Here is a 15023-nt window from a genome sequence, read left to right as displayed (position 1 = left end):
CTCTTCGTAAATCATTTTTGAATTCAGTTTCTTGTCTTCACAACTTCAGAAATTAATTGATTTATTCAATTCCTCTTTATTTTTGTCCTGTGTCCTTGAGTCTTCCTTCTTACGTTGATGAGGAAAATGAAATGAAAATGAAAATCACAGAACAGATGAATCATTGTATTTTTTTTATTGAGTAGTTATAATACAGTTTATCTAGGTGGAATTGACACAATGAACGAAGTGCAAGGAGAAGGCATAGGGCAGGGCATGGGACAAGACATGGGACATGGGGGTGGACAAGGGAGTGGACAACATGGCTTTGGACAGGAAGCCATACAATTTATCTGATGAGGGGGTGGACATAGCGGTGGACAACAAATTTGCATCATTGATGAACAGGGTTTGGGACAGGGGAGTGGACAAGGAACCGGACAACAGTTGGGCGACATTTGACACATGGCCATCCCTTCATTCCGGCTAGGGGGTGGGAACGTCAGGGGAGGGAGGCAGTATTTTTTGGGTCCACATGCAGCTTGCAGAAAGCTCAGTGGAACGCAGCATTTGGGTTGAGGTTTTGAACAAGGTGAAGGGCATGATTGTTGTGGTGGGCACGGTGGTGGGCCGGAGAGTATACACAGGCGCGGACGCGGTGAAGGGCATGGAGGGGGTGGGCATTTTGGTGGGCAAGAGACTACACACATTGGTGGACATGGCGGAGGGCATTTTGGTGGACAGGAAATTACACACATCTGTGGGGACGGAGGAGGACATGGCGGTGGACATTTCGGTGGACAGGAGATCATACACATGGGTGGACATCGAGCCGGGCATGGTGATGGGCATGGCGGTGGACATTTAGGCATTTTCGAAGCACAACAGGGGTCCACCACCCCCTGGAAACAGCACATTCCAGGACAGGGACCCGAGGGACAGCCGAAAGGGGGGCAGGAAATATTGCAGCACTCTGGCTCTGGCTTTCTAAATTTTAATCACTTCTATCAGTTAAAAATATCAATATTGAACTGACTTCAGTGGTTTCGGCTGACGAAACCACTGAAGTCAGTTCAGTAGTGAAGTGGTCAAATGGTTTAAGTCAATTCCATTCTAGCGCCAGTTCTCGATGAATATCTCAAATACTAAAGGACTTAGCAAAATTTTCCTAAAATTTTTTTTTGTTAAGAAAAGTGATGACTATCGAAAAAGATCTTACAAAAATTTCGCTATCATTCATAAATTCCGAGTTATTCAACAAAAACTCAACTGCAAGTTAAGTCGACTTAAACCGATTGACCACTTCACTACTGAATTCATGCATTCATCTTGAAATCTAGCGATTATAAGACAAATTTCCGAGGCTCTTTGAACGCGATTAAGGCCTGTCTTCACCGTTTTTTAAATATTTTTATCCCTAAATTCCCCAGAATCCATGCTCATTGTTCCCGTTTACGGGTATACTAATTGCGGGCGTAAAAAGACATGGAAATTTCTGATTTAGGGGTCAAATGAAAGATCATAACATCTCATATGTCGGTAATTAGGTCTCAGAGAGGAATAATGATGATCAGTATCTAATAATGAGGATATATCTCACCTCCCTTTTCGTGTTTCAAATCACCATATGGCGACCAATCTTCCAATATGACGGCCGAATCCCACTCTCGAAACAAACACTAATTATAATTCCGACGGAAACAGCACCCACTCGAGACCTAGTTTCCGACATGTGGGAGGTTACGATCTTTCGTTAGACCTCAGGATTGCAATTTTTCATGTCCGTTTACGCCCGCAATTAGTGTACCCATAAACGGGTATAATGAATATGGATTCTGGGGACTTCAGGGATAAAAATGAAAAAAATACGGTGAAGACAAGCCTTAAATTCTCTACACAAAGGAAATTCTTGGTAATTTTGTGGATAATTTTGTGGCCCTGATAAATCAAACTCAGTTACCCCTAGATTCATGGAAATTTCCCAGAGTTTCTCTTTCTTCGCTGGATTTTTTTTCCATAAACTCAGAGTTAGTGGAGGGTGGGGTAAAATTGACACTTAGACTTTTTTATAATTATTCATAACTCAAAAACAAATTTATTAATTGAGCTCAGTTTAGGCTCACCACAAAGGGAAAGAATTGTTCTTTGTATTGAAAAGAAAATTATTAAATTTTATCAACATTTCAACCCCTCATTAACATTAAAAAAAAGTCGAAAGTGTCCGTTTTACCCCAACCTCCCCTAACTCTGGGTTTGATCTATCAGGGAAAATCAATAATTCCCCAAACGATTGTGCAACTCTCGAAGAGCAGCTATTCTGGAGTCAATGACTTTATTATTCTATATGAATTCGATGTAGTATATTTCAGGGCATGTGCCGTAGAGTTTTTTACGCGTGTGGAGTTGGCCCCGAGCCGAAGGCGAGGACTGGCCAACCACGCGAGTAAAAAAAACCCAATGGCACCAGTTGTGAACGATATTTTTCTGTAATGTTTTTCACCTTTACGAGTTTGGGGAAGGACCAATATCACTCCCCGGACGAGGAAAAGTGAAGGTCACTACGGAAAAATTATTCATTGAAGAAAAGTTAGGTTTGACGAACCGAGTCTCAATCTCGCAAATGATCTTCCCCAACTCCTCTAAAAAATTCCTGTTACTCTTCTTGCACTGGGCCATGACAATATTTTTTCAGATTAAAATTTTTTCAATGAATTCAACTGCACGAGAATTTTGATGTGTCAAACGTACCTCCTCCTATTCACTTTGATACGTCAAGTGCTCCGCCAGTCACTTATTTAAATCGACCGTAAAGAAAAACTGAAGCCAAATTCACGAAGAACTGAATTCCATGATGTATATTTTCAAAATTTTCTGCAAAAATACATACAATGTAAAAATACTAACGAAAACATTTTAAGAGATTCAAAATGACGAGTTAAAATGCTTCTCCCCAGCTATTCCTCAATATTGTCCTGGAGAACATGAATTTGGAATGAATTCTGGTTTTCTCCCGATGTACTTCACTCCTCCAATGACCCTGGGCTCCTCAAAAAACCTCCTGACATAACACTGTCCCTGAATCTGCCCGTGTCCATTCCCATCCCCTTGGCCCCCCCTCAAACAACTTTTCGGGGTTTCCTGGAAATACTCCTGCCTCTGCTGCGAGTACATATCAAACGGCACCGAGCTCGACCTCCCAACATTCAAGCACTGTTGACTCCCAGAAGTGCCCCCTTGAACTTGATTATTAACATGAGCCTGGAAATTATTTTTGTATCCTTGCGAGGGGTCTCCTACATTTCTAAGGGCGGAGGCACAATTCTGGTGAATCCCATCGTTTCCGAGAGATGGATGCATCGAGTAAAACTGCTGATCTCCCTCTACTCTTCCCGGATACACCGGCATTGATTCACTCCCGTTCCTCTCGAAAATCGGAACTGGTGGACGAGGATTATCAGGATTCCTCTTGTTCTCAAGTCCATTAGCCCTAGCTTCTCTCTTCAACTGCTGAAGAACGTAATCTGGAGGTCGATGTGGCCAATTTTGAAGAAGACTCTCTTCGGGATCCTGAATTCCATTCAGCTTTATCTGCTTCTCCTTCTTCTCCAAATTGGCTAGATACTCCAACCTTTTCCTGGTCACTGGGTTCCTCAAGGCCTCCATAGCTTCTTTCACAGTTGCAGCGTCCTGGAGTCCATTATTCTGTCTCTGTCTCTTGACAACGTCTTTGTATATTTTCAGTTTCAGTAAGCTTGAAGGCTCCACTCTCGCTTTTCGGTCTTGAGAGATGAGCTCTTGATTGTTTTGGGGTTGAAAAGTCTGTTGTTGTTGGAGACTGAGCTTTGGACTATTCTGATAGTATTGATACGAAGGGTGATTTGGGACTTGCTGCGTATGATGATGATGATACTGTGCAGGAAGATGCGCATTTGGAATCATCATCCGCTGTTCTTGCAATTGTTGATAGACACCTGGATTGACTGATTGTTGTATCAATTGCTGCAGATTTTGTTGTTGAAGATCCTGCTGCTGCATCTGTTGCTGCATGTTTTGTTCCTGCTCTTGAGGATTCTGCTGGTCCTGTTCTCTCTTCTGTTCGTTCGTCTCCCTCTGCTCGAGACTTGCGTAAGACACCCAGGGAGGGGTGATATGCATCATCCACTCTGGTTTCTCATCCTCGTCCACTCTAGTGATCCTTCTCCTTCTGGGCTGCTCTGTATTCTTAGAGGCCCTTGGATTGTCATCCGGGTTCTCCAGCTGATGAAGGAACATCAGTTGCCTCTGTTGCTCAGCCAAAAGCCCATCGAACTGACGTTTCATAATTTCATCAGGAAACCCCTGTTGCCTCAGTATCTGCACCAGTTTTTCCTGGTCTCGAATCATCTCTGGGGTGAATTCAAGGACTTTACGAGGGTTTTTATCCTCCGGGTCTCGTTGACGAGGGTATTCGCGTTGCTGTGGTGGCTGTACGGTTTGTTGATGACGTTGATGATGATGCTGGGGGGCTAGAGGATAATTAATATTATTTGGATATTGCTGTAAGGAAGGAGCTTCCCCTTGGTCTGGCTGTTGTGGAACTTGTTGTTGATGATGGGCAGGAGATGGATTGGAGAACTGATATCCTGGATATTGCAACCAGGGACCTCCCCCCTGCTGGGGGTAAACGTGTTGCTGGTACATTCTGCTCTGATTCATTGACACATCCTGGGGAGACGTCATCCCCAGTCCGGGAAACTGTTGGGGGTACTGGAAGAATTGCTGTGGGTAATTGTGCAGATACATTTCATGGGAAATTTCTTGAGAATCGTCAGCGAATTGCACGTGATTGCGGTGTTGTTGATGTTGTTTATGATTGAGTCGATCTTCAGAGATCGCTGCAGCTTGGAGATTCTGATGAGGTCCAGAGATTTGCTGTCTGAAGACGGCAGCGGTTCTACCGCCCACCGGCTGGCTCTCCATCTCATCAGGCTCCTTCGTCTTCAGGAAGTTTCCTTCTGACTGGTGTTCCGTGATCAGTCGTTCGTCATGGGTCACAGGCCTTGGTACACAAGGACGATGGGGCTGTCTCTCGGGTGATCTTTTGAGAGGGACGACGTTGAAGACTTCCGGATGACTGGAGTGATTTTGCATCGATCGAGATTGAGGAACTAGTTTATTCGGCTGAGGCGCAATGTCGCCGTCTCCGATCATTTGGAAAGGCGCAAGTGTTGTCTCGACTCGGGGGGAAGCATCAAACCTCCTGAGTTCTTCTGCTGGGAAACTCTTCAATCGGGGAGAGAATTCTGAAGATCTATCGTTCGATGTGAATTTTGTTTTTGGGGCTAAGGGTTTCGGGTGTATCTCTGGAGCTTCCGGGTTTATTTTGCAGGACTCGGCGTTGCCGTGTTGAATGCCTTTCTCAAGGGGTGGAGGCTCCGAACTCTTTGGGTGAGCAATTCCGTTCGTGTTTGGATGGAGTGCAGCTACACTCGACCGTTTCCCCAAGGCTTTTTGCCTACGACTGCCTTCCAATACTTTTCTGTAATTTTTTTTCACATTTTTTTTGGTTAATGACAGAATTACGAAACGGGAATTTGTTGGGTTTTGATTGGGACTCACCTTCGATTCATTCTTGGAGAATTAGAAATAGTGAGTAATTTAACGGAGGAATATGGATGTGGTAACGACCTAAAGTACGTTTATACGAATTTTGTAGAATTTACGGGAGAAGCGTTGAATGAGCTGCGGAAGAGTGAAGTAATTATCAGATGGAGAATTTCTGTTTCTATGACAACGGGGTGTGGAAAGTTTAAATTCGATCGAATTTGATGTCCAGGAGAGATTTGAGTGAATCGACATATGATTTGGTTTATTTTCAATGCAAATACGAATTTTTTCATCTGGATAGTTTTATTGCAGGAATATGTGCACCGAGAACCATATAGTCATATTAATATTTTGGTGATTGAATGATGAAAGAAATAACATTATCGATCTGATGCCTCACTTCCTCTTATGATTTCTGAATTGTTTGCGTTCTTTTCTATAATGTGGAGTAGTTTTCTCGGAGTTGCTGAACGAAAGTATCGAAGAACGTGCTCCAAAGGCTGAGTGGAAAAAAAACCAATAGTATACGGGAGGTAAAATAAAGGACCCTCGCCTGCGGCTCGGGTGATAATTCTGCACGTGGGCACGACTCCTTTATTTTACCTCCCTATATTAGAAATATAGGAGCAAAATGAGACCCCTATAAAATTTGAAATTTTACACAAATGATTGATTTATCTACAGTTACTAATGAAATACCCCATTGTTAGGAGATTTACAGTAGGGGAGGGTGTGCCTGTACCGCTCAGCGGTTAATACCGCTCACCCGATTTTCTCCGCAACCATCAACTTAAAAATTTCTTTCTTTTCCTGATCATGAAGAATTTGATGATAGGATGTGATTGTCGGAAAATTTTCACTTTATTTACCACTTTAAATATGAAAAAACACGTAACGAAGTTTTGAGGTCTTTACAGTGCAAAATGTGGACTTTTAATCAAGATTTTTGGTAGTTTCAAACGCTGAATTCTCATATTAAACTGTGGTTATTCGATTCGTGGTACTTTCACACGTAATTTGAGATCATTTCGAACTCAAAACTCCACTCATGTCAATAATTATCAACAATTTTGTTGACGCCGAGCGGAGCCGGTAATACCGCTCATAGGATCGGCCACGTAGTTGCTCGACAGCACTCGAGTACAGGTTAGGTTGCGGCGCGAGCGATACACGCAAAACCCTATGAGCGGCATTGGAATCGTGCCGAGCGGTATTACCCCACGGCGGCTAGTACCGCTCAATAGGCTCTCTCTTTTATTTTCAATCAATTTTGTGGATTCAAAGGAGAATTAGGCGTCTACACTTTGAGAATAATGAGTTCAATAGTTAAAGAAGTCTCACAAATACGTTTTTTATACTCAAGTTCAAATATAAAATATAAAACTGGCATTTCCCCTTAGGTGGGCGGTACAGGCACACCCTCCCCTAGTATAAACATAACTCAGATTTCAAAGATTACATTCTGAAAAAATTCTAAACGGAAGTTCATAAGAATAGAAGCATTCTGGCTAAGTAAGCGTTCAATTATTAGTCTAGTATTATTCATAACAATTAATTAATAAATGTCAAAATAACACAGAGTTTTATGAGAAAATCGGCAATACAAATACTATGCCTAATACGAAAATTAGCGTGAGTGTCAAAATTTTGTGATAAATAATTTTATGCCATAGGTGCCCAGAATCACGCGATTCTAACCTCGCTTCGCTCGGTAGAATCGCGGATTCTGGGCCCTATGACATAAAATAGTATACGAAACTCGTGCGTAATGGTGTTTTTTGACTCGTGGGATTGTAAAACTCGCCTTCGGCTCGTTTTACATCTTCCCACGAGCCAAAAAACCCATTACGCACTTGTTGCATAATATACTATAAGCATCTGAATACCCCGAATGTACAGAATGCCTTAATCAAATGAGAAACTATTGTTTAAGAAAATAATTGTGTAAAGAATTTGATGGATTAATTTCTCATATTCGTCAATGTTAGAATTCATGTAAGAAATTGTCAATGATGAATAATTTTTTTCCCGGCATTTCAAATTTATTTTTTTCGCGTTACACCCAACGACTCACGTGGAATTTTTATATACTGCTTTAATATATCGTGTAATGTATAACAACAAGTTGCATGAAATCTCTGAAGCTCAGCAGATTTGATATCGCCCCTACTAGAATTTATGTACGGCATGCCGGATCTAACCTCCGCCGAATTCGGCCCTCATAAGGCCCAGATAAGGCATACCTCATCCGGCTTCACCGAATTCGGCGCGAGCCTCGTGTATTGTTAGGCATGCCGAATAGGGTATACCTCATCTGGCTCTCATAAGGCCCAGATAAGGCCAACCGAACCCAACTTAGACGAACTGGGAGAATATTTTTCTCATCATAGACCCACCCTTCAATTTGTTTAAGGGTTGTGACGAGGCATATTCATTAATTTTTTTATTACTTTTCTACATATTTTTTCCCACTACACCCTGCCCCCTAAAAGGTAAATCCCGCCACCGTTGTATACTCCTTCCCCAGACTTTTCCCCTCATCGCCCCTCTACCCCCGCACCTGGACATCACGAAGACATCAGCCGAAGGGAGACATCAGTTCCGGCCCCACCCGATTAATTGGAGAAGCCATCGCCTCCTGGAAATTCCCCATACTGGACCCCCGAATATTCAACATCTGCAATAATCCCTTGCGAAACATCCGTGGATTGTGGTCATCGTCACCACTCACCCGTGCTGATTGGCCCCGATTGCTCCCGAATTAAAACCCGAAGGACTTCGACACCTGACGAACCCCCACGAATCGCGGAGGAAAAAGAAAGACCGTCACTCATGTAATCGCTGTTCTGGGCACTGCCACGTGCGCCCCAAGTCAAGTGAATAGAAAGTGAACATACCCCGAAGTCGGTACATTGGATTTTGTTCGAGTAAAGAGGATTTTTGGTGCCCGAGCTTATCCCGGCTCTAAGTACTGTGCCCCTGGAGTCTGGAAGGAGGAACGAAGGCTCAATCGCTGGAGTCGCTGAAGGACCCGGATTAGACCTTAACTGGAAGTCGTGAGTACGAGTTGTCCCCCTCATTTCCCCCTCGCCTCAAGAAGTATTCCTTTTCATACCCCCCAACGGTGAGCCTACACTCTTTTGTTTTTTCCCCATTCGGTCATTATTTTTATATTTAGTTGCATTCCCTCGACACGACTAGCTTCTCTATCTTCTATTCGTAATTGGTTATATCCTCTAATAGCAGTAGAGGCAAGCACCAACACGACTAGCTTCTCCCCTTTTTTCTGCATTAGAGTCACTCCCTTTGCACGTGTACAAAAGTCGCCTGGCCTCCCCCACTCCCTAGATCTCAGTAAAGGCTTTATTTACGTCTTTTGACGATCAGAATTGTATAAAGAGAAAATATAGGTAATTATTCTCAAATTATCCCTTATTTGTCCCTTTTCTTGACTCGCCCTAATCCTCTTTTCAGGAATTAGTTTCATAGTATCGAGAAAGCGGTCACAGGGTCAATCGGCCCTTAGGGTTGGACATCCCTTTCATTTGCCTATGATAATTGCCTTATTGCTTTTTTCTCCAGATCAACCCCCATTATCATTTGATATTCATAGTTATTTTCTTTATAGATCTCTTTTGATCCTCGAGATTATTTCTTTCAACCCTTTTGGTTGACCCTTATAATCATTTGGCTCTCGAATAAGGTGTTCCCGGCCCTTCTATTTGACCCTAGAACTAGTGGTCACTGATAAAATCCTAGCCGATTGCCGAATGTCTACCGAATCTCTGCCGAGGGTGCGAGGGGGGAGTGGAAGGGGAGAGGATGAATTTATAATTGTTATAATGATATCAAACTATTAAAACGTCAAAAAACATAATGAAAGTATGTATATGCAGGCGCCCGTGGTTCATATAGACAGTACGAATTTCATAAAACACGAATAGCGCGGTAGTCTAGTCGGCTAAGGCGTAGGATTAGTAATCGGTAGGTCTCGGGTTCGAAATCAGTCATAGGCGGAATATTTTAGGTTAAAAAAAATCGGTTCTTCCGCGATGAAAACGTTGGGCGGTCAATAGTGATGAATAATAGATGACCAAATTTGATTGCAAATAATTATTTTATTTTTTTTACATTATTGGGGATTATCACGGATGGCCGAACCATCCATGCATACATATATTTGCAATTCTTGAACCGGTGTCATTCAAAAATTTTCGGAACAATTTTGAGAGTGAGCATTGAATTAGAAATAATTGATGATAAATTACCAATAAAATTGATAATAATTTTAATTGGCTTCTATGTTTCGGCCTGGATACGACAACCACGATCCGGCCCGGACGTTTAAAGTGCGTAACGTTTTTCGTCCGGGCCGGACTCGATTGACCACACCAGCACCGAACGTTAGGCTCGGCATGCCAAATCAGGGCCGAAGGGTTTGCCGAGTCAAATTTCTAGTAGGGAAGTAGCGGGAGAGAAGGCGGGAGGGGAATTGGTTATTGTGGATCTCAAGAAGCGAGCAATCTTCAGGATCCAACGGAAGAGACAGATGTAGTAATGTGTAGAGTTACGAAAGGTACAGGGTCACACAACAGGGACGGGTTAAGTAATCAGAAGGATCAAATGTTCTTAACGGCAGAAGCATCTATGAGGTTCAGAGAAGAGCAAGGATTGAAGTGCGAGTGTCCAACGTCGCAAGGATCATCGGTTAGAAGATCCCGTCTTGCGAGGATCAATATATTATTATTATCTGCATTTTGATTGATTTTTGGACAGGGGAGATAAAGGATAGAAACTAGTGGGGTGGGTTCTTCGTCACGTAGCTGTGCTTGCCTCCATCTGGGGTGCGTTGATATATGTACACATATTGCTGGTCGCTCGCTACACTCGCTCCCAAAATGGATACGCTAAAGATAGTGGGTTGAAATGAATGTGACCCATTGGGGCCGCACCAAGAGCTTACCCATTCATCTATTCACCATATGGAATTACTGTTTTTTACTCTTTCATCGTAAAAAACTGAAGAATCGCTCGATCGACATGGACCAAAATCTTATCAGCACTAAAGACCGTGAAGACTCATCAAAGGTCCACACACACACATACAACATTTGATGAAAAATCGAAAATTGATTTTTGGAGGGATTACAATAACTTCTCTTATCGAGAGATTAATAATTGTAGACACATTCAAGCCGAATTTCATAATTTTATTTCTTCAATAATGATCAATTTTTTTAATCGTACAGTTTTCTCAATATGTACTGTTGAAAATTTCTATCTGAATTTTTGCGTCACACCCAGGAATTTTTTATCATGTCAAATATCCATTGAAATAGTATCCGAAATATTCTTATAGAAAAATCAAGCATTCCATTGAACTGTAAATTTTTATTCCATTGTTCCGTAAATATTCAAAAAGATTATGGATACTCAAGTGAACATTGGAAATTCCGGATATTTTGATAGTGAATATTTATGGTCAATGGAAAATTCAAGTAAGTTGTGAAATTTCTGTCTCACACAAAAAAAATAAAAGATGTTTTCCCTAATATCCACCGGTGGGTGCACCTCGGCTGGCAAAAACTAGCGTTTTCTTTGAGAGAACCAGTAAAAACGTCGGATTTTGCCACTTGACGAGCGCCCACGGGTGGGTTTTGGGCAAAGTCCTAAGATCTTAAGTCTTTCTCCATTTCATTTTTTCCATGCGCTTCCACTGAAACTTCATAGATTACCTTGAATTCAACATAAAACTTAAATTTTATAATAATTTTTCCCTTAAATCGAGTCCAATTTCACTCTCATATAAAGTGTGATTAAATTTCAACCCTTTTTTAAAAGCGTCATTTGAAAGCCTCCATCTCAACTACTTCTTCACCAGTGTTCCAGTGTATTCCCCGAATCCAACTCCATCGCGATCAACGAGTGCAATGACCATATTAGTCTCACCACCCGATTGTATCAGCTGGTTTTCAACATTGTCACAAGGGAGAGTGACCTGCCGAGAACCCTTCCCTGTTCGCTACAATCAAATTGAGAAATTAATGAGTAGAATTCAATAGCGAAGCGGTAAACCAGTTCAAGTTGATTTTGACTATTGGCCAGTTTTCAACAAATATGTCGCAATGTAGGGGAGATAGCAAAATTTTTGTCATTATCTTTCTTATAGCCCTTAATTTGCTCGCCAAAAAAGGTCTTAACGAAAATTTCATTATCTCCCATAAATTCGGAGATATTCATCGAAAACTCTGCTAAGGGCTAAGTCGGCTTGAACCGTTTTATCGTTTCGCTACTGAATTGATTAGTCATAATTAGTACGACACGGAAACGAATTTTTACATCATATTGCCACTCCCAGCAGTTGGATAATCCGGTGACTTCAGTAAGTAGCTTGCCTATGAATGTCCGCAAGGGCGGAACGTCACTCTTCTTCTTATCGCATAATGCTCCTTTGACACGCTTAACTGCTGTGCCCCAACCGAAATCGTAACGAACTTGAAACTGATAAGTTATTGTTCAAATCAGAGAACAATTAAAAATTTATAAAGTAAATGAATTAAATCAATAACAGCAATGCACAAACTTTCAAATCATACGTTTCCTCCCAACGATTCGTAATGGATGTAGACCCAGAATCACTATCATCGACTATTGCTCTATTACCCAGACTGACTGCATCGTAGATAGAGATCTGGCAATCACCTGCCTGATAGATCGAAAGGCCTATTAGGTTGCCCAAAAATATGCATTTTTTGACATGCAGAAAAAACAGTTTCGAGTTTCCAGAGCTGAATGAAAAGCGAATGAAAAAATCGCATAGAAATTTTCTACATGGATTGCGTATTGAATTTCTATAGGATTTTTGTATATGATATTCATATATTTCTATATGGATATTTTTTAGACAAATTATTTCTATACAATTTCTATAGGTTGGATCCTATACGACCTACTGCCACATGTATAGAAACATTTCGTATAGAGTTGCGACATTTTTCTACGTTTTTCTCTGGAGCGTTTAGACATCTTTCGTATGAAAACAAAAATTTACGTATAGAAATAATTTGTATAGAAAATATTCGTATAGAAATATCCAAATATCATATAGGGAAATTCCATACAATTTCAATACGCAATCCGTACAGAAAATTTCTATATGATTTTTTCCTACGTGAAGTTCCTAATTGTCAGAAACTCATGGTTCTAATAGAAGGCATTGTACTGATAATGAGAAATTGATCACTCAATTTTTTAAAACTCCTACAATTCAGTACCCAAAAACGACATATTTGTGGTGATAAAAGTTCTTAAATCAAAAACCATTGGGCCTTTGCGTTTCTGAATTAAGAAGCTCCGAAAGGGGTAAAATTCTGGAGTAATCGAACATCAATTCAATACTAATTGAGTCAAAATATCAAGTGAACAACAGAGGATTTATAAACAGGAAAAATTGTTACTCCATGAAGGAGAATATTCCTAATTTGAGAACCCGGATGTTCTTCATGGACGAACTGCAAGGTTCTGATTCAAAAACCCCAAAAGGTCTAAATCCGAGAACCAAGATTCCCTTATAATAAAAGAAAATATATCATGAAAAAAACTAAAATTACGCTACGCAATGGAATTTCACGTTTCTCTAAAAATTCAAGTAGTCAATTTCCTTCTTCTTCTATTTCAAATGGCTTTATCCCCAAAGTCTTAATTTTTTAGTGGTAGAAAGATGGCAATTCTACAATTCACATGAATTTTCAGGGGAAAATGAATATTCACTGCCAAATTCCCTACAATTTTCAGGGAATTCCTTGAAAATTCCTGGAATTCCAAGAATTTTTTAAGATATTCTCTGAACATTCATTTTTCTGGAATAATTAAACTGAAATTCATAGTTCCCACGTACATTTCCATGCAATTCTGAATTTTCAATGACAAAATTCCTGCAAATTTTAGCAGACATTTCATTTGTTAGAAATTTCCAGGACCTTACCGGAAATTTCAGTGGAAATTTTTAGAACAGTGTAGATTTACGTGGAAAGTACTGAGAATTAGAACTTTTTTCTTTGATTTTTAAGAAAACTCCTTTTAAAACAACAGAGAATTGTACTTATTTCCACCGTTGTTTGCTCGTTAGATTTCAATACGCCACAATTCTCTTTCTGTTAGTTTATAGTGAGATTTGCTTCAACACGCAACGCCGTATGAATATTAACAATTTCAGCTAATATTCTATATTTGAATTTAAGTCAAGTATTCTCAATTATAGAAAATAAAAAGATCTAGTCTGTAGCATAGAATGAATATCCCGTAACGGAGTATAATTCAGATTCAATTGTAGAATAATATCAGCTTGAAATGAGAATGTTATTAGAAAATTCTCATTTCAAGCTCGTGTTATTCTACTAATTCTCCTATTATTGCAAATTCTCCTATTTGTCTGTATTGTATTCATTACAATTTTAGAAACTAATATCTTACCGATACCGTTCCAAGGAACATCAGATTGGCAATTGCCATGTAAAATTCTCGACGCATGGTGACGAAGAAAATGTTCTTATACTAGAACGCTGGATTGGATCTGTATGAACCCGCAGAAGTTTTAAAGGATAGTGAAATGTGGTTTACAACGAATCGCTTTACTTGGGTGTCCAGGCGTTACATAAGCAGAATGTTTATCAATTTTAGGTGCAATTATAAGTGCAAGGTGCAGCGATATCAGTTGTCACTTCTACTTTTGAACAAATTAGCAAATAAAACAGTTTCGTAAAATCGTCAAAGTTACACACACACACACACACACACACACACACACACACACACACACACACACACACACACACACACACACACACACACACACACACACGAAAAAATTGAATATACAAACTGAGTGAATTAGCCAGACAATTTTATTGGATTTCTATTGAACTTTCTAGTAGTTTTTGACCCATTCTATTGAAAGTTTTCTGTACAACTTATTCTATTAAAATATTTTTTTCGTCATTCCGGCCGTAAGGCAGCGCTTTTATACAACGAGAGAATGTACTGTAGGACTAGTACTCACAAACAATGATAGAAAATGAATATATTATCCTAAAATGAATATATTATACTCCTGAACCATTCGACCGATTCGATTTTTTTTTCAAAATACTCGTCGCTATGATACCTATCTAAATGGATCGAAAAAAGACCATTACACCCCAAGCAATGTGGTTTTATTCTTGTTTTTTCATTTTTTCGCTGAAATTGCTTGTAAACATGATAACTTAAAAAATAATCGAGATAGAAACTTCAAACTTGGTAGGATTTCAGGTCTTGTGATAACAAAGTTTGGTATTTTGGATGAGCAAAATCGGACCAGTAGTTTCGGAGATATTCAACTTTTTATGTGAAACTGTTTTGCTTAATATCTCAAAAACTATACAACCGATTTCAATTTTTTTTTTCAAAATGTTCGTCTT

At 40.2% G+C, this 15023-nt stretch overlaps 3 protein-coding genes across 3 annotated transcripts; all 3 read right to left on the bottom strand.

Moving 5' to 3' along the window:
* Positions 1-197: 197 nt before the first annotated feature.
* LOC107039479 (DBF4-type zinc finger-containing protein 2 homolog) lies at positions 198-2655 on the bottom strand. The gene is made up of 3 exons (XM_015259097.1): positions 2582-2655; positions 842-966; positions 198-679 (listed from the first exon to the last, which is right to left on the bottom strand). Exons 1-3 carry the CDS (start codon positions 2653-2655, stop codon positions 198-200), a joined length of 681 nt encoding a protein of 226 aa, XP_015114583.1.
* Positions 2656-2940: 285 nt separating this feature from the next.
* On the bottom strand, positions 2941-5588 carry LOC107039436. Its single transcript, XM_015259038.1, has 2 exons — positions 5578-5588; positions 2941-5497 (listed from the first exon to the last, which is right to left on the bottom strand). Exons 1-2 carry the CDS (start codon positions 5586-5588, stop codon positions 2941-2943), a joined length of 2568 nt encoding a protein of 855 aa, XP_015114524.1.
* A 5348-nt stretch (positions 5589-10936) lies between these two features.
* Positions 10937-14153, bottom strand: LOC107039474. Its single transcript, XM_015259091.1, has 4 exons — positions 14038-14153; positions 12149-12271; positions 11905-12066; positions 10937-11587 (listed from the first exon to the last, which is right to left on the bottom strand). Exons 1-4 carry the CDS (start codon positions 14092-14094, stop codon positions 11432-11434), a joined length of 498 nt encoding a protein of 165 aa, XP_015114577.1. The 5' UTR covers positions 14095-14153; the 3' UTR covers positions 10937-11431.
* Between the last annotated feature and the right edge of the window lie 870 nt (positions 14154-15023).

This window comes from Diachasma alloeum, unplaced genomic scaffold (assembly GCF_001412515.2).
Source record: "Diachasma alloeum isolate Michigan unplaced genomic scaffold, Dall2.0 Dall_scaffold_00300, whole genome shotgun sequence".
In the NCBI taxonomy this organism is placed as follows: Eukaryota; Metazoa; Arthropoda; class Insecta; order Hymenoptera; family Braconidae; genus Diachasma; species Diachasma alloeum.
The sequence above is the reverse complement of the archived record's forward strand: the minus strand, read 5'-3'. Positions and strand labels throughout refer to the sequence as shown.